The sequence below is a fragment of the Hemitrygon akajei genome, unplaced genomic scaffold, assembly GCF_048418815.1.
Source record: "Hemitrygon akajei unplaced genomic scaffold, sHemAka1.3 Scf000045, whole genome shotgun sequence".
In the NCBI taxonomy this organism is placed as follows: Eukaryota; Metazoa; Chordata; class Chondrichthyes; order Myliobatiformes; family Dasyatidae; genus Hemitrygon; species Hemitrygon akajei.
In genome coordinates, this window is record NW_027331931.1 from 8346649 (window position 1) to 8366563 (window position 19915).

General features: G+C 44.4%; 1 protein-coding gene across 7 annotated transcripts; it reads left to right on the forward strand.

Moving 5' to 3' along the window:
- The first annotated feature begins 2169 nt into the window (after positions 1–2169).
- LOC140720656 (uncharacterized) lies at positions 2170–19593 on the forward strand. 7 transcript variants are annotated; one of them, XM_073035505.1, is made up of 5 exons: positions 2170–2303; positions 4025–4192; positions 6855–7022; positions 14233–14318; positions 15436–17861. In XM_073035505.1, the coding sequence occupies exon 5, from the start codon at positions 15846–15848 to the stop codon at positions 17385–17387; it is 1542 nt and encodes a 513-aa protein (XP_072891606.1). In that variant the 5' UTR covers positions 2170–2303; positions 4025–4192; positions 6855–7022; positions 14233–14318; positions 15436–15845; the 3' UTR covers positions 17388–17861. The 7 variants fall into 7 exon arrangements, 6 of the variants coding, with proteins under 6 accessions (XP_072891606.1, XP_072891605.1, XP_072891607.1 ...); XR_012097237.1 differs by lacking the exons at positions 14233–14318; positions 15436–17861 and adding an exon at positions 19050–19593; XM_073035504.1 differs by lacking the exon at positions 14233–14318.
- Positions 19594–19915: the final 322 nt, after the last annotated feature.

The following is a 19915-nucleotide window of genomic DNA, read 5'->3' on the forward strand; positions in this document are numbered from 1 at the left end:
AATCGTATAATTAGTGTTCCGTGTGTTATCTGAATCTACTTGCCTGTGATGCTGCCACAAGTCAGTGTTTCTCTGTACCTGTACCTTCCCGTGCTTGTGCACTTGGCAATAAATTCATCAGGACCTGAGAAATCTCAGTGAGATTTGATTAGTGATGATCATCTTGGCAGCTCGGTAGGTCGAATGCACGAGACAGTACACTGTTAAATGCAAAACCCTGAACAGTGTTGATGATCAGAGGAATCTCAGACTCCAAGGAGGCGGGACTATGACGTCAGTCACAGGCTGACAGCGCTGACTGTGGACTGAACCATAAGAGAGAGAGAGCGATCTGCAGACAGGCAGTCGGCCAGTCTAAAGAGAGAGAGAGAGAGACTGGAAACGCTGATAGCTTCAGTTAGTCGCAGCTGAGGCTTGGAATTCTCCTATGCCCACAACAGTGGGTTGATCATCGGTACAGGGAACCACAACGAATGTGTGTGGCTGTCACTTCGTATAATCCATAGGAGTGGATTGTGTAATATCTTGTGTTAACCCTTGCCTGGGTATGTTGTGTGGTAACCCCTGGAAGACGGTATTCCTGTGACAGGTCACTTTCGCTGATAACTCGTATGTGGACGGATTCAACGGATAAGAACTTCGTCGACGGTTATTTTGAAGTAACGGCCTTTTCTCTACGTTTCACCCTGGTCACAAATATCTCTCTCCTATCATTTATTCCGTGTATTACTGAAGTATGGAGCCAGTGATCATTAATGGAGAATGTGGAGCAGGTTAAGACCTACAAGTATCTGGGAGTACAGTTAGACGAGAAGCTAGACTGGACTGCCAACACAGATGCCTTGTGCAGGAAGGCACAGAGTCGACTGTACTTCCTTAGAAGGTTGGCGTCATTCAATGTCTGTAGTGAGATGCTGAAGATGTTCTATAGGTCAGTTGTGGAGAGCACCCTCTTCTTTCTGGTGGCGTGTTGGGGAGGAAGCATTAAGAAGAGGGACGCCTCACGTCTTAATAAGCTGGTAAGGAAGGCGGGCTCTGTCGTGGGCAAAGTACTGGAGAGTATGACATCGGTAGCAGAGCGAAGGGCGCTGAGTAGGCTACGGTCAATTATGGAAAACTCTGAACATCCTCTACATAGCACCATCCAGAGACAGAGAAGCAGTTTCAGCGACAGGTTACTATCGATGCAATGCTCCTCAGACAGGATGAAGAGGTCAATTCTCCCCAATGCCATTAGGCTTTACAATTCAACCGCCAGGACTTAAGAACTTTTTAAAAGCTATTATTAATGCTTTTTGAGATAGTGATTTAGATGCATATCATATTTTTTTACTGAGTTAAGTATTGTATGTTATTAGTTTTGCTACAACAAGTGTATGGGACATTGGAAAAAAAAAAGTTGAATTTCCCCATGGGGATGAATAAAGTATCTATCTATCTATCTATCTATCTATCTTTCCTACTTTATCATGTCAGGACTCTAAGCTTTGTTCCCTCGGGTTCGATAGTCTGGGAGTTATATTTACACATATATACACTTAACGCTGTTAACTTCCCTTTATTTCGTTAAGTTACTATATTATAAGTAGATACTAATAAAGAGAGTGGTTTTAACATCAAAACCAGACTCCAGTGTGAACTCTATTGCTGCTGGTTCGTTTCTAAAACGTCACAGTTCGTAACACAGTTTTATAAAACTAGTTAGACCACATCTGGAGTGTTTCATACAGTTCTGGTCGCCCCCATTCTCGGAAGGATGTCGGGGCTTTTGAGAGGGCGCAGAAGAGGTTTACCAGGACACTGCCTGGATTAGAGGGCATGAGCTGTAACGAGAGGCTGGACAAACTTGTGTTGTTTTCTCCAGAGCGGCGCAGGCTGGGGTGAGACTGGATGGACGTTTATAAGATTACGAGAGGAATAGATAGAGTGGACAGACGATATATTTTTCCTGGGGGTTGAAATGTCTAATACATTTAAGGTGAGAGGAGATGTGAGCGGCAGGTTTGCCTCTTTCCACAGACTACTGAGTCGCTGGAGTCTCTGCCTGGGGGGGGGGATGGGTCACCAATCCTGACACGTGATCCCGTTTGCCCCTCCCATTTAACCGCAGATGGGCAGCACCTGCGCGTCTGTTTCGGAGGCCCCGCCTCCGGAATCTCTTCGCGCATGCTCACAGTCTCCGGGTGGACGGTATTATCCTCTCGACTCAGAGCTGAAGTGGGTCGGCTGTGTGTTTCGGGAAAGACTTTCGTCTCTTCCGTCGGGATCGCTGTCTGCGGGCCGAAGATATCACTTTCCCATCGGTGAGTATTGAGACCGATCCCGAGCGGGGAGATCCGATGTTGGCCGTGAGCCCCGAACTGAGGGCCAGTTACTCATTTATTTTCCAATTATCTGGGCTCGTCAGAAATGTGTCGACTTCACTTAATCTGCATTGAACGATCCAAACCAGGAGCCCAGGCTGTTTGTTTCCGCAGAATTGAAATGGAAGTTCCGCCAACAGGTCACGTGAGATTGTGTGCCGCTGATCTGCTCCGCTTTGTGACGCCCGATCACGTGGTGTGATTTTGTTCATTTGGTCCCATTAACTTTCCTAACTCGCCTCGCTTCCTGAGGCTCCTCACATTTGTCCTGGAGCTTTATGGCTGTTGTGACTTCTCCCGGAGTGGGGTGGGTGAGAAAGGAGAACGTCCCAGGTTGTGGGGATCTTTGATTTCACAGCCTGCTTTACCGAGGGACTGTGAAGTCTCGGGGTGGAGAATGGTTTCTGTAATGTGCCGATCTGTATCCAAAGGTCTCTGCCGTTCCTCACAGTCACGGGCAGAGCAGTTACCATGCAAAGCGTGAAGTGTCCGGATGGAAAACTTTCTATGGTGTGTTGATAAAAATTTGGTGAGGGTCAAAGTATATATGGCAAAGTTCTTGTTGTTTCTTCTAACTTTGTCATTTTCGAATCTTTTATACAGTAGTATGTATCATTAATTCAGTATCTCTGGTGTGTTCTGACGTTTCCGGATCGGCTTTTTCGTGTTTACAACAGTAGGATTAGACCCGTGAGTCTGGTGTTCAAACTGTGTTTGGAAATTCCCCCCCCCCCCCCCCAACTGTCACCAGTCTGTCATTCGGTGGAAATCAAGCAGAATCTCAAGTTGCTGGAGATCTGCACTAAAAACTGTAAATATTTGAAGTCATTCTGACAAAACGTCATTAACCTGATAAGTAAAGTTTGTTCCCCTCCCCGCAGCTGTTCCTTACCTGCTGAGCGTTTCTGGTAATTCCAGTTTCTTTTTATTACATTCACCCTACACTGGTTGATATTTCCTGAAATGGACCTGATTTAACGTGGAAATGGAAATGACTCATTCTGTGATAGTACATCAGTAAAGGAAGCACAACTTTTCCCTGTCAATTATCCTGGTACCAGTTTGTCTGTTATTCCTGGAAATGTGTTCAGTACAGTTGTTGCTAATGAGGTTCACATGAATAATCTCAGGAATGATCGGCTTTATGTATGAGGAGCATTTGATGGTTCTGGACCTGTGCTGGATGGAGTTCAGAGGGACGGTGAGGTTTGTGGAGGCGATGTATGGTTAAGTAAACCTACCGAATAGTGAAAAGCCTGGATACAGTGGACATGGAGAGGATGTTTCCATTAGACAGAGAGTCTGTGATCTGACAGCACAGTCTCAGAATAAAAATGCTTCCTGTTAAAATTCATTTGAGAAACTTTTTTTGCCAAAAGGTGTCTGAAGTGTGGAATTTGTTGCCGCAGAGTTTGGCTGAGGCGGCCAATTCTGTTGGCCTTAATTCTGTTCCTTATTTCTTACCATGACTGAATGATGGCTCCTTCTGATCCCATATCGTTTTGTGTCATGTGAGGGACAATAAACGATTGTTCACTGAGATCATTACTGTATTGCCTTCAATGTTTAAATTTCAGTGAGTTTTGTTCTTAGTAACATTATGCAGAAATGTTTGGTTTGCTTTTTATTGTTAATGTGCTTCATTATCTTTCATGTTAAAGTTAGACCTGTGGTGGGAGATTTATTGGAAGAACAACCGCAACTGGAAGCAAACCACGACTGAAGATGAGGGAACAGCAACAAGTGAACCAGCCCGAGGACTGAGAGCATCAACTGGAGAGAACCCATCTGACTCGGAGATTCCAGTGATTCAGTCAGGAGAAAGTTTGGTGAGTCTCATTTACTCAAACACTGGTCTTTTAGACATTACATACCTGTACAAAGGAAGGTAGGAAATAGTTGGAGTGAGACTGAATGTGCCCAGAAGTACCAGTTATGCCTCTGTCAGACCGAGTTGCAATCACTCCTGGTCTGGTAATGAGCTTCCAGCAGCCCAGTCCTTTAAAACCACTCCCATTCTGTGGAAGTCGAATCCGGATAAAGTCTCTCAGAGACCGTATAAGTACAAACTCTTTATTCCAAGTACCTGGTGCTTACTCAGTTAGTCACTCAAACAGGAACAGTCGATGGCTGTTCCCACCCAATCCACTAACTGACCAACAATTCCCCTTACACCACAGATATATCCATCCAGATACTCCCCACACAAGGTAGGCTGGAGCCAAATTTATTTACTACATGACAGCCCCTAAAGACAAATTACAAAATAGTCATAATGGCTTGCACACACAGAACAGACAGAAGCTGTCCTATCTCTACACAAGGAGATAAGCATCCTGAAACCCTAGCTAGCTACCCTGAAGAAGAAATATGGCTCAGCACGGCTTAGCACATTGGTTGATCATCAGCAGTTTCTTTCAGAAAAACAGGCTGCTTTTTTTTTTTAACGAAATGTTAACCCTTTTACCTTTTTTGATGTTAAAACCACTTTCTTTATTCATATCTACTTATAATATAACAAATTAAGCAGAATAATCAAAAGCTAAAAGTGTTATGAGTACACATATGTGTAAATATAACTCCCAAACCACTCAGCTCAGGGAATACCAAGCTTAAAGTCTTGAGATGGTAAAGTATGAAAGTTCAGTTCATCCACGGAATCAATGACAAGAGAGAGATATTTGTAATCCAAGGTGAATGTCGAGAGAAGGCAATTACGTTAAATTCCACAAATTCCACAGTGGTAAAACAGGATAACAGTCGCCATAGGTCTTATCCGTCGTTGTTCTAAATCCACATACGAATTATCACCAGAAGCAGCTTATCACAGGAGTACTGTCTTCAGAAGGAACTACCACCCAGGCAAGGGTTAACACACAGGTAGATTCCGCAAGGTACTCCCAATCCAGATCCAACACACAAAGTATTACCGACCGTGATTTCCACAGAATATCCCTTCTCACAAGTGGTTACCACATAACACACATAGACGTTACATACCTGTACAAAGGAAGGTAGGAAATAGTTGGGAGTGAGACTGAATGTGCCCAGAAGTACCAGTTATGCCTCTGTCAGACCTAGTTGCAATCAGTCCAGGTCTGGTAATGTGCTTCCAGCAGCCCAGCCCTTTGAAACCACTCCCATTCCCTCGCAGTGGTTACTCTTGCATCTTCTGAAGTAGCTTTTGGTCAGTTCTGAGTGGGGAGAGGGAAAGAGAGGGGAGTGTTCATACTGACTGTCTTTCAAAAAAAGTAATTGTTTGAACTTGCTGCAAATTCTCTACCCATACCCTGTACTTTCTCAACTGAATTATTGACATAGATGGCAAGTAGCAATGGGTGTCGCCCTAGGAAACGTCACTAAGCACGGGACTCGAGTCCAAGAGACGCTCAGGGTCGGTGAGTGGCAGGTTCAGCTGTGCGACTCTGTGAGGTTGGGTCCTGGGATATCAGTTTTTGATCCAAGTAAAATCGGTGGAAATCAAGCAGAATTTCAAGTTGCTGGAGATCTGCACTAAAATCTGAAAATTTTTGAAGTCATTCTGATGAAACGTTATTAACCTGAATTGTAGATCCCACAGCTGTTCCTTACCTGCTGAGCGTTTCTAGTAATTCCAGTTTCTTTTTATTACAATCACCCTGGACTGATTTGTATTTCCTGAAATGGACCTGATTTAACCTGGAAATGGAAATGACTCGTTCTGTGATAGTACATCAGTAAAGAAAGCACAACTTTTCCCTGTCAATTATCTGGTACCATTTTGTCTGTTATTGCTGGAAATGTGTTCAGTACAGTTGTTGCTAACGAGGTTTACATGAACAATCTCAGGAATGATCGGCTTTATGTATGAGGAGCATTTGATGGTTCTGGACCTGTGCCCAATGGAATTCAGAGGGATGGTGGGGGTGGTGGAGGGATGTATGGTTAAGTAAGCCGACCAAATGCTGAAAAGCCTGGATACACTGGAAAGGGAGGGGATGTTTCCATTAGACAGAGAGTCTGTGATCTGACAGCACAGTCTCAGAATAAAGATACTTCTCTTTAAAACTGAGATGAGAAATATTTTTTGGCCAAAAGATGTCTGATCTGTGGAATTTTTTGCCGCAGAGGTTGGTTGAGGCTGCCATTTGGGTATATTTATGACAGATTAATATATTGATGATTGCTGAGTAGCTTCAGGGTTACAGGAGAAAGGCAGGAATATGGTGTTAGAATAAAAATCAGCTGTTGTTGAATGGTGGGGCAGACCAGATGGATCGAATCACCTAATTCTGTTCCTGTGTCTTATATCTTACCATGATTGAATGATGGCTTCTTCTTATCCCATATCGTTTTGTGACATGTGAGGGAGAATAAAAGATTGTTCACAGAGATCATTAAATCTGCTTTCAATGTTTAACTGTCAGTGAGTGTTGTTCAGAGTAACATTAAGCAGAAATGTTTGGTTCTCCTTTTTATAGTTAATGTGCTTCATTATCTTTCATGTTAAAGTTAGACCTGTGGTGGGAGATTTATTGGAAGAAAAACCGCAACTGGAAGCAAACCACAACTGAAGACGAGGGAACAGCAACAAGTGAACCAGCCCGAGGATTGAGAGCATCAACTGTAGAGGACCCATCTGACTCGGAGATTCCGGTGATTCAGTCAGGAGAAAGTTTGGTGAGTCTCATTTACTCAAACACTGGTCCTTTAAACATTACATACCTGTACAAAGGAAGGTAGGAAATGGTTGGGAGTGAGACTGAATGTGCCCAGAAGAACCAGTTATGCCTCTGTCAGAACCAGTTGTGAAGAAGCCCTCCCAATGTTCCCTTTAAACTTTTCGCCCTGCACCCTTAACCCAAACCCTCTTTTTTTTTCACCCCTAGCCTCAGTGGATAAAGCCTGCTTGCATTCACTCTATCTGTACCCATCATATTTTTATATACCTCTATCTAGTCTCCCCTCATTCTCCTACGCTCCAGGGAATAAAGTCCTAACCTGTTCAACCTTTCTCTGTAACTCAGTTTCTCAAGTCCTGGCAACATCCTCATAAACCTTCTCTGCACTCTTTTAAACTTATTAATATCCTTCCTGTAATTTGGTGACTAAAACTGCATACAATACTCCAAATTCGGCCTCACCAATGCCTTATACAACTTCAGCATAACATTCCAAATCTTATACTCAATACTTTGATTCATAAAGGCCAATGTACTAAAAGCTCTCTTTACTACCCTATCTACCTGTGACGCCAGTTTTAGGGAATTTTGTATCAGTATTCCTAGATCCTTCTGTTGTAGTGCACTCCTCAGTGCCCTACCATTTAGCCGGTATGTTCTACCTTGTTTTTTCCTTCCAAAGTGCAATACCTCACACATGTCTGTATTAAACTGCATCTGCCATTTTTCAGCCCATTTTTCTAGCTGGTCCAGATCCCTCTGCAAGCATTGAAAACCTTCTTCACTGTCTACTACTCCTCCAATCCTTGCATCATCAGCAAATTTGCTGATCCAATTTACTAAATTATCATCCAGATCATTGATATAGACGGTAAATAACAATGGACCCAGCACTGATCCCTGTGGCACACCACTAGTCACAGGCCTCCACTCAGAGAAGCAATCCTCCACTACCACTCTCTGACTTCTCCCATTGAGCCAATGTCTAATCAAATTTACTACCTCACCATGTATACCTAGTGACTGAATCTTCCTAACTAACCTCCGATGTGGGACTTTGTCAAAGGCCTTACTGAAGTCCATACAGACAACATCCACTGCCTTGCCTTCATCCACTTTCCTTGTAACCTCCTCAAAACCTCTAATAGATTTGTTAAACATGACCTACCACACACAAAGCCATGTTGATTCGCCTAATAGGTCCTCGTCTATCTAAACTCTTGTAGATCCTATCTCTTGGTACTCCTTCCAATAATTTACCCACTACCAACGTCAAACTTACCGGCCTATAATTTCCTGGATTACTTTTAGAGCCTTTTTTATACAACAGAATGAGCTATCCTCAAATCCTCTGGCACCTGTCCTGTAGGTAACAACATTTTAAATATATCTGCCAGGGCCCCTGCAATTTCAACACTGGTCTCCTTCAAAGTCCGAGGGAATACCCTGTCAGGTCCTGGAGATTTATCTACTCTGACTTGCCTCAAGATAGCAAGCTCCTCTTCTATCTGAAAAGGTTCCATAACCTCACGAATTGTTTGCCTTATTTCCATTAACTCCATACCAGTTTTCTTAGTAAATACAGGCGCAAAAAAAAACATTTAGGATCTCCCCCATTTCTTTTGGTTCCATAAATAGCCGACCACTCTGATCTTCAATAGGACCAATTTTATCCCTTACTATCCTTTTGCACTTAACATACCTGTAGAAGCTCTTAGGATTATCCTTCACCCCGACTGCCAAAACAACCTCATGTCTTCTTTTAGCCTTCTTGATTTCTTTCTTAAGTATTTTCTTACTCTTTTTATACTCTGCAAGTATCTTATTTGCTCCCTGTTTCCTATAACTGCTCCCTATAACTGACATTATACATGTCATACATCTCTCTCCTTTATCAGAGTTCCAATATCCCTCGAGAACCAAGGTTCCTTATTCTTATTCACTTTGCCTTTAATCCTGAGACTTTGTTCCCAGCGTGTCCTCGTGGGCCATCCAGAAATGATTTCAGCTGGTGACAGCCCTGTTTTCCCCTGTGGGGTAGCCCTCATGTGGAATCGGGCTAATGGTCGGACCTTCAACCAAGTGAGTCCAGTCTCCGCTGTTAGTCTGGCCAGTTTACTCTTCAGAATGCCGTTGGCTGTTTCCACTCTGCCAGCGGCCCGTGGGTGGTGTACACAGTGGGATTGTTGCTGGATAGCTAGTTCATTACGTACCCCTTTGTTTACCTTCACCACAAAGTGTGGGCCATTGTCAGAGCTCAGCATCTCTGGCAGGCCGTACCTGGGAATTATTTCCCGTAATAATACCTTCACAACAGTCACAGCAGTATTAATGGTAGTTGGAATAGCTTCAATCCATCTACTAAACACATCTATAATAACTAAGCAGTATCTATAGCAATGTACTCTAGGCAATTAAATAAAATCAACTTGTAGACACGAGAAAGGTCCAACTGTCAAGGGAGACGTACCCGGTGTGCAGGGCCCAGGTGTGTACAAATACGTACATAATCAAACAATATTGATAAAAGCTGTGTAGGAACACAAACCTGTCCCGCTGCGGTGATCCAGAAACCTGGGTCGGGGTCTTTTTGGCACCCCATCAGAAGCCCTGTTTGCACTCCTCCTCAGAGGTGTCCCCCTGAAAATTACGTAACTCCCGCATGTCTGGCAAACCCGTTCTGCTTTAGTCACGGAAGGTTGTTTGACGGGAACCCGAGGGGACTACAACTACTGAGGATTTTGCCACAGTTTTCGCTGTCTAATCTGCTAAAGCATTGCCTGTAGTGACCAGGTTAGACATGCGGGTGTGGGCTGCACATTTAATAATCGCCAAAGCTCGAGGTACCTGTAGAGTGGTGAGAAAGTTGTTTACAAAGGTGGCATTACTAATGGGATGGCCAGAGGAAGTCAGGAATCCCCACATTCCCAGAGATCCCTGTAGTCATGTACAATTCCAAACACATAACGGAGTCTGTATAAACGTTCCCACTTTAGTCTGTTGCTGGGATACAGGCACGAGTCAAACAGCTCAGCCTTCTGGGTGGAAAAAGCTGCTTCGAAAGAGTCCAGCTCAGTTAATTCACTGTCCATCACTATCACATTGCCAGAATATTGTTTGCCTGCTAGATCCACAAAAGAGCTTCCATCCTCATAAAACGGTGCCTTGGGCTTGAGGGGGTAATACGGAATGGATGGGAGAGTCTGTCCTTTCACGGTGATCCGGTCAGGAGGCAGTCAGTGCGGCCAACTTCATGGTCTGCAGTTGCTCAGAGATTGGGTACAACGCCTTGCGTTTGGTCAATATTAAAAGAGAGTTTTACTAGATAATAGACAATAGTAGGTGCAGGAGTAGGCCATTCGGCCCTTCTAGCCAGCACCGCCATTCACTGTGATCATGGCTGATCATACAGAATCAGTATCCTGTTCCTGCCTTCTCCCCATACCCCTTGACTCCACTATCTTTAAGAACTCTATCTAACTCTCTCTTGAATGCATCCAGAGAATTGGCCTCCACTGCCTTCTGGGGCAGAGCATTCCACATATCCACAACTCTCTGGGTGAAAAAGTCTTTCCACATCTCAGTTCTAAATGGCCTACCCCTTATTCTTAAACTGTGGCCTCTAGTTCTGGACTCACCCATCAGCAGGAACATGCTTCCTGCCTCCAGTGTGTCCAATCCCTTAATAATCTTATATGTTACAATCAGATCCCCTCTCATCCTTCTAAATTCCAGTGTATACAAGCCCAGTCGCTCCAATTTTTCAACATATGACAGTCCTGCCATTCCGGGAATTAACCTTGTTAACCTACGCTGCATTCCCTCAATAACAAAAATCTCCTTCCTCAAATTTGGAGACCAAAAACTGCACACAAATACTCCAGGTGGGGTCTCACCAGGGCCCTGTACAGCTGCAGAAGGACCTCTTTACTCCTATATTCAATTCGTCTTGTTATAAAAGCCAGCATGACATTAGCTTTCTTCACTGCCTGTTGTACCTGCGTGCTTGCTTTCATTGACTGATGTACAAGAACACCTAGATCTCGTTGTACTTCCCTTTTTCCTAACTTGACTCCATTTAGATAGTAATCTGCCTTCCTGTTCTTGCCACCAAAGAGGATAACCTCAGATTTATCCACATTAAACTGCATCTGCCATACATTTGCCCACTCACCCAACCTGTCCATGTTATCCTGCATTCTCATAACATCCTCCTGACATTTCACACTGCCACCCAACTTTGTGTCATCTGCAAATTTGCTAATGTTACTTTTAATCCCTTCATCTCAATCATTAATGTATATTGTAAACAGCTGTGGTCCCAGCACTGAACCTTGCGGTACCCCACTGGTCACAGCCAGTGTCCAGTCCCATCTTCACTTCCAACTCCTTCCAGTATCTGGGTTAGCCCACAGGAAATCTTGCCAGTCTCCTTTGGTGCTGGAAGCTTGTTTTGTCAGGGTGTAGGCAGGGAACCCAGGGCAGCCTGATGCTGGTATGGGCAGCCACCAGTCCTGTCTATCGCCAAAGGAAATCCAGAACTTCAGACAGTAATGAACTGTCCTCTCTTCCTTTAATGTGTCCAGTCACCATGACTGGGAACTTCTGTCCCTTGAGGGGTGCATAATATTGGCTTTCCTCAGTGACACACCCTGTAGGGTCAAAGCACAGAGTCACACGAGAGTCGGCTGCTTGCAGAAGGGGTTCAAACGCAGTGGAGTCCAGATTAAGTGCCCACCACTGGGGGTTCAGAAACTGGAGAAGCTGTCGGTTGTTTGCTAGTTGCAGGGTGATAGAGAATCTCAACTTCCAACGAACAATGCAAGTCTCTCCCTGCTAGATTACACCCCCGACTGGTGGTGACTGTAAATGAAACCTCACACTGGTTCCACCTGCAGTGGCTGGGTACGTGAATACGTACGTTCCGTGTCTTCGAACCATGACAGAGTGATTGTAGCGTCTGATAGCTGGAATCCCTTTTCCGATACTATTTCCTGATCAAGAGTGGTTGTGATTGCCCCCACATCAGTCATAAACAGAAATGAAATTCCAGCAACTTGCAATATTACATTGGGCTCTTCCTGAGGGGCAGTACTCACAGTAGGAAGCATCCTTGCTTGTCAATTTCTAAACGGGTTGTTGTCCCCACCTGTCCCTTGGTAGGATTTTGTTCCCATTTCTGATCCCCAGATGTAGCCCACTCACATCCTCCTTTCCAGTGAGCATATTCACCTTTAATATTAGTTCCCTTCAGGGTTGATCAGGATTCGAAAGTCGGGTCACAATGATATGTCAAAGCTCATCGCATTCGATTTTGGTCATTGTCAGGCCAATCCATATTATTTTTAATTGTGTTGGCTATCTTAATTGGTAAGCATTGGAGCAGTAGGGCATTAAACTGGGGGGACAGATTCCCATCATTAAAGGCTTGGTCTCCTGCGAAGGTGCCGTAGCATGCCACAAATTACGCCCAATAGTCTGGTCCCGATTCCCCAGGCTTAGGTTTGCATTCAAGTACTTTAGTGATGTTTACAGGTTGCTAGAGCCAAGGCTTGAATAATCTGGTCTGTCTGTTCATTCTCATTATGGTTTCCTGCCTGTAACTCCTGACAGCTTTGGTATCTCAAATCTGCCTTCCATTTCCACCCCTCGTCATGCAGAATCTTGTGGAGTCGCAGTAAACATTTTTGTACTGTGGACACACTGAGCAAACTGTGCTGGTTTTTCTTTTCTATCTGGGGCCTGATTCATGATCATTATCATTTCTTGAGGCTTCCAGGGTGCATACACAGGGATCACTGAGGGCTGTTCCTCCTCCTGCTCATGGATTGGGCAGCATTCGGGTGGGTAATTGTCTTTGTGGAGCCATTAACTCTGGGGTTTTATTGGATTCTTCCCTCCCTGTCTCGGAATAATCCTCGGTATTCCCATTCGGGATCTTAGAGTAAAGAGAACCTCCCTTCCCTGTCCCGCTGTGTTACCCGAGCAGCCACCATTGGGGTTTGGGGGCACTGGGTGCATTTGGCCCCTCGTAAGGTAGGAGAGGTACGGGTGGTGCCCACTTCTCATCACGGTCACTGTCCTCAAACAGGGTCGGTATGACAGACATGGGTTTGGGATCCATTGTTTCCCTATCAGTATGTAACAAAACCCAATTTCCTTCGGGATCAATAAAGTATATCTGTCTGTCTGATGTTCCTGCCCTTCTCTCCTATCTAGGCTGGCCTTGGTTTGCTTACTTTGTTTCTCCTGCTCTCGTTTTCGGCATCCATGCACCCATTCACACTTCACTTTTAGCGTCTCCCAACCTTTGCAGTACATACCTCAATTCCATTGTCACATGCATTCTTACTCCAACTTGCTAATAATATACTGTTCCACTGCACATCTGCTTTTCCTTCCATTCCCTTTACCACAACTTCCACTTCATTCCACAGTTCATTTTCCATTTTAAATTTACTGCTTATTCTCATGAGGTAATATCCCAGGTTCCCCCCCAGTGGCCATATATTGTTCCCCGATTTCTTATTCAGCGCTGCACTCAACATTTGAAAATCTTTTTCCTTGTCTGGAAAACTCTCAATCGACTGCAATTGACCCATGTTCTCTTTGTCATTAACTCGGCACAAAGCCTCCTGCTCAATTATCAATCAGGTAAATTTACCCGGCTGGCACCTCCTGCGCAATTGATTAATTTACATGGCACGTCTGCCTCCTGCCCGCAAGCTAAGCAATCAGCCTTGGGCGAGGGACTGTACCTCCAAAGGAACTAACGGACAGTGACAAAAGTTAAAATACCTATTGGGCACCCGGTCAGTCTCTGCAGTCCCCAGAGTGGTCCAGCCAGTTGCTCAGCCCGTCTGCTTGGTACTCCCTGTATTGGGATCCTGTTCATGATGACAAATGTTAAAAGTTGAATCCAAATATAACTCGGGAGCCCAGTTTCTTATCATCATCACGGTTTATTGTGCATTCTCCTGCAGGAGTTTGAGACCCAGTTGTCAAAGGGAAGGCACGTAAGCACTGCCACCTTCTGACAAGTGGACTGACTTGTTATGGACTCAGGTTCCAGCCGTATACTTGTACATAGCAAGCCCATACCTTACTCTTGCAAGATGTTATTTGAACTGGTACACCCAACAAGTCTGTTGGTGCAAAACTTAATTACTTAGAATTCAGAGTTTACTAAATCAAGGTTTTAATTACAGATGGATGTACTGTCCAGTCCTTGTCAGTTATTCCCTTTGCAAGGCCCTGGCTTAATTACAAACAGAAGTTCATTCCTGTCCTATCAGTGAGTCCTCCTCCATTTACTCAAACAAGAATACAATCGTTATCAGCTAATGACGGTATAATGTATAATGTTATCAGCTAATGACGGTATAATGTATAATGTTATCAGCTAATGAGGGTACAATATATAATGTTATCAGTTCTCAGTGTGTCTCTCTGCAAGCTGCAAAGAACTGGTATTGAGCCTGTCTTAGCTAAACGCTGAAGACTGAGTTCACTTCAGTTCAAAATTCCTATTCAGTCCCAATTGTTCTTTTAGCCAGAGGTTACATCGGTTCAAAATGATTTTTTTATATATCCTCAATTCCTCAGGTGGGTTCAGAGGAAATATTTATGTCCAATATAGAAACTGGTGTTACCTGTGTGTATTGTGGCGATGCAAAAGTTGCTGGAGAATTTGCAAGTGGGGAGAAGTGAAGTGATATTTGCAAATCTGACTTTTTAAAGCATAGTTTAGCAAGCAAACCACATATGGACAATGTACAAAAGCTTTGGTGAGAAAATCCTTCATTACCCGTTACAGGCCTGCTACATAGGTAGTGTGAGCATGCAGATGAACTCAATCACATATAATGTGTAATCTCCTTGTTCATGTTAAGAGCCTTTTTTAGGTGTATAAAATGATGAACGGCATTGATCGTGTGCATAGCCAGAGGATATTTTCCCAGAGCTGAAATGGCTAACACGAGGGAGCAGAGTTTTAAGATGCTTGGAAATAGATGCTGAGGGGATGTCAGGGTAAGTTTTTTTTACACAGAGAGTGGTGGGTGCATGGAATGCACTGCTGGCTTTTTGTGTGAGAGTGTTTCAGTTACTGTGGGGCCAGGCATCTCAGTGGGAACAGGGAATAATATCAATGGAGAGAGTCAAACAGAGCTAGGTCACAGATTGGAAATGGCAGAAATACCCCATTCTTATAGAGACAGGAAGAGCATCAGAGAGTTTGATGGTCATTCCAGATACCAGCACTGTGCCCAGTTAGAAGGTGATTTCTCTCTCCAACTTGGGTTGAACCTCACTGTAACAGTGTGATGTCAGATCATACCTTGACAACTCAAGTAATCTCATCTGAAATGTTGTCCGACACCCATTGATGGATTTTGTAAATCTTTTTACAGGTTAAAAATGACAAGGAATTAATCTATGGGAATCTCAAACACCACACACCAGTTTTGCTGTCTCTATCCTGATATTTAAGAAGTGGAGCAAAGGATTTACTTGATCATCCTTCCTGCTCAGACTGTGGGGAGGGTTTCACTCTATCATCTGACCGACTGGCATGCCTGTCATTTTAAACAAGGGGGAAAACCCATTCATCTGCTCAGACAGTGGGAATGAATTCAGTTGGAAATTTCAACTGAAGGGACATCAGCAAGTTGACACTGCGACAAGGCCATTCACCTATTCTGTGTGTGAGAAGGGAATCAGTCGGTCTTCTCACCTGTGGACACACCAGTCAGTTCACACTGGGCAGAGGCTGGTCATCTGCTGAATTTGTGGGGAAGGATTCACTCGGTCATCTGACCTAATGGCTCACCAGAGAGTTCACACTGGGGAGAGGCCGTTACTCTGCTCATTCTGTGGGAAAGGATTCACTCGGTCATCCGACCTACTGGGACATAAGTTAGTTCACACTGGAGAGAGGCCGTTACTCTGCTCATTCTGTGGGAAAGGATTCATTTCATCATCTAACCTGAAGGTACATCAGCGAGTTCACACTGGTGAGAAGCCGTACACCTGCTTAGACTGTGGGAAGAGATTCACATGCTCATCGGAACTGAAGGTACATCAGCGCGTTCACACTGGGGAGCGGCCGTTCACCTGCTCAGACTGTGGGAAGGGATTCACTCAGTCATATCAGCTGAAGGTACATCAGAGAGTTCACACGGGGGAGAGGCCATTCACCTGCTCAGACTGTGGGAAGGGCTTCACTCGGTCAATCGACCTCCTGGGGCACAAGTCGGTTCACACTCAGGAGAGGCCGTTCATCTGCACAGACTGTGGGAAGGGATTCACTGCATCATCTCGACTACGGAGACACCAGCGAGTTCACACTGGGGAGAGGCCGTTCACCTGCACAGAATGTGGGAAGGGATTCAGTCGATCATGTCAACTGCAGACACACCAGCGAGTTCACACTGGCGAGAGGCCGTTCATCTGCTCAGAATGTGCAAAGGGATTCAGTCAGGCATCTCACCTACTGAGACACCAGCGAGTTCACACTGGGGAGAGGCCATTCACCTGCTCAGACTGTGGGAAGGGATTCACTTGCTCATCCCAACTGAAGGGACATCAGCGAGTTCACACCGGAGAGAACCCGTTCACCTGCTCAGACTGTGGGAAGGGATTCACTTGCTCATCCCAACTGAAGGTACATCAGCGAGTTCACACTGGAGAGAGGCCATTCACCTGCTCAGACTGTGGAAAGGGATTCACTCAGTCATCCCATCTGAAGGAACATCAGCAAATTCACACTCGGGAGAGGCCGTTCACCTGCTCAGACTGTGGGAAGGGATTCACTCAGTCACACGAATTACTGGTACACAAGTCAGTTCACACTGGGGAGTGGCCATTCACCTGCTCAGACTGTGGGAAGGGATTCACTCTGTCACACGCACTACTGGTACACAAGTCAGTTCACACTGGGGAGTGGCCGTTCAACTGCTCAGTCTGTGGCAAGGGATTCACTTGCTCATCCCAAATGAAGGTACATCAGCGAGTTCACACTGGAGAGAGGCCATTCACCTGCTCAGACTGTGGAAAGGGATTCATTCAGTCATCCCATCTGAAGGAACATCAGCGAGTTCACACTGGGGAGAGGCCGTTCACCTGCTCAGACTGTGGGAAGGGATTCACTTGTTCATCCCAACTGAAGGTACATCAGCGAATTCACACTGGGGAGAAGCCATTTATCTGCTCAGACTGTGGGAAGCGATTCACTTGTTCATCCCAACTGAAGGTACATCAGCGAATTCACACTGGGGAGAAGCCATTTATCTGCTCAGACTGTGGGAAGGGATTCACTCAGTCATTTCAACTACAGAGACACCAGCGAGTTCACACTGAGTAGAGGCTGATCAACTTGTCAGACTTTGGGAAAAGTTTCTCTCAGCCAAAAAACCAAATTGTGCATCACTGAGTTCATACTGGGAAGAGGCCGTTCACCTGCTGTGAATGTGGGAAGGGATTCATTCACTTATCTATCCTTATGACACTACCTGGTTCACAATGGGGAGAGGCGAATCAGCTGCTGTGAACGTGGAAAGGGACTCGCTCAGTCATCTAACCTGATGTAACCCTCGCTTTGGCTAGCAGCTTAATATAAGGGGGTGATAGCCACCCAGCCCGGCCAAACATAAGAAATCTCATTTGGGTGGATGCTGTGTGGTGTGTCCCCTGTTGTAAATATGTACCCTGAAATAACAAATGATACACAATATGTGATTTAGTGATTGCTCTTTATAATTCATTCTTTGACTATAGGGTTAGTAAAGAAAACAAAAAAAAGAAAAAGTGCCCACTCTCTCCATTCACGTCTTCTCATCTCTCCCCAGCAAATGGTGGTGAAATTCTCTCTTCCAGACTCACAAGAAAAAAAGCATTTCTGCCATCGGAAAGCCTTGCACTCCAAAACCCTGTTATCTCTAGTCGTAACCTAAACATTGCTGCTACAGAGAAACCATTGCATTGGCAGTGAACCCTTACAGCGTGTTACACTTGTGGCAGACTACCGGGTTCACACTGGGGAGAAGGTTTCAATAAGCTGCATGCTGGATATTTGTCCATCACTGTTGCTGAATGCAATTTCGAGAGTGACTGTCGGTGCTGAACTCTGCAATTATTGCTGCTGCTCACCACACCCAGTTCTGCACCCTGGTCACTGGGCATGGGAGGAGTTTCTTCTGCTGCATATTCACCTTTAATGGGACAGGAGTTTAATATTCTGCATCTGAGACAAATAAATCAGTTCCATTTTAAACCCTGTCCTTGGTCCTTGGTGAATTTACATCACACCTATTGTACAGTAGAGAGTAAACTCAGACCGGCTGGACCCTGCCAGTGATTCTGTTCCAGGATAGTCCTTTTAAATCTTCCCCTGTTCTTCACCTCTTCTTCTCTCTGTAGTGGGTTCCAAACAGTCACCACTGTGTGGGCGAAGAGGTTTCCCTTGAATTCTCTGCAGACTGAAGAAGTTAAGCTGACTGCAGTTCTGACTGAGATGTTCTTTACCCTTGAAATCTCTGGGCTGATGAAGAATTAATTTTGGAGTTACCCTCCTTACTCATGGCTCATTTCCACATTGTGGGTCATTTTCTCTGCTTCTAAAGGGTTGTTGAAAATGCCACTGTCCTCTAAAGACTGAAAGCAGAATGGGAAACCATTAGATGGATGTTCAATGGAGCAGGGTCAGAAACCAGAGGCGGGTCTGGACAGGGCAGAGTTTGGAGATCTGGACGATGGTCGGGGTAAGAACTTATTATGAGAAGGGAATCAGCAGCGGGGCGTGGCAACAAATGACAGAGTAGCAACATTTGGAAGCTGATTGATAGAGAAAATCTTTTGGTGGTTTGACTGATGACACAAACTATACCCGTGTGACATCTGTGTGTTGGGAATGGTTTCATCTATTGAGGGTGTTATTCCCGCTTGTTTATCCTGTAATATTATATCTGGATAGTGATTATGGATTGTCCTATCTGTAACAATGTATTGATTGTCATATAATTTATAGGATTTTGACTCTAAACCTGGATCAGGCTTGAACTTACGGTGCCTGTATGAAGTGATGGAGGGCAATCATGAGTCAGTATTTAAAGCAAGAACTTGGTGAGTGATATTGTATCTTTATAAGTAATCAGATTGAGCTAAATTCCTGCTGGATCCTGGAATGTGTTGGATTGTGTCTGGTTTATCTTGGCCTTTTCTGCACTTACTGCCTTAAATACAAACAATATTGTATGTATTTTTGATTTTTTTCCCCTTTTGTTAACCAACTTGTCCTGTATTCCTGCAAGGAATCCCTCTGTTTCTGGGAAGAGGAGTCCAACTCTCAGTCAGGTGCTCGATGCTTCCTTGTCAACATCTGATCTGCTCAGATTGTTGCGATGCCATACTCATTCCACTTCTCAATGTTTTCTTCCAGAGTGATGATTTATTTTTCTGAGTTGGCCTCTCATTTAATTTTTCTGATCTGTATTCCATATCACAACTGTATATACACACATGGAGTGCTGAATCCAGTTCATTTTTCTTGAAAATATAGAAGTTTTATCTGACTGTTTTGTGATCTTTTTTCATGTGTTATTTCTCTTCCTCCTTCTGTCCCAAGGTAGTGTTAATCTAAGTGGGTTTCAGTGTAAATACTCTTTTCTAAAGCTTTCTAAAATTCTTATTTACCATTGTAAATTTTACTGATTGAAATGGGACCAATATATTTTTCTTATTAATAAGTCAATGCCGGTATTGAAGAAAGTGTTTATTGCCTTTGTTGTATTTGTTAACTAGTGAGCTCTGTTTGACAGGACTTTTCATGCCGTGAACTAAATTTTGTCAAAGGTTTTCCCTATTTTGCACTACTTTCTATTTAATTGCTTGTTG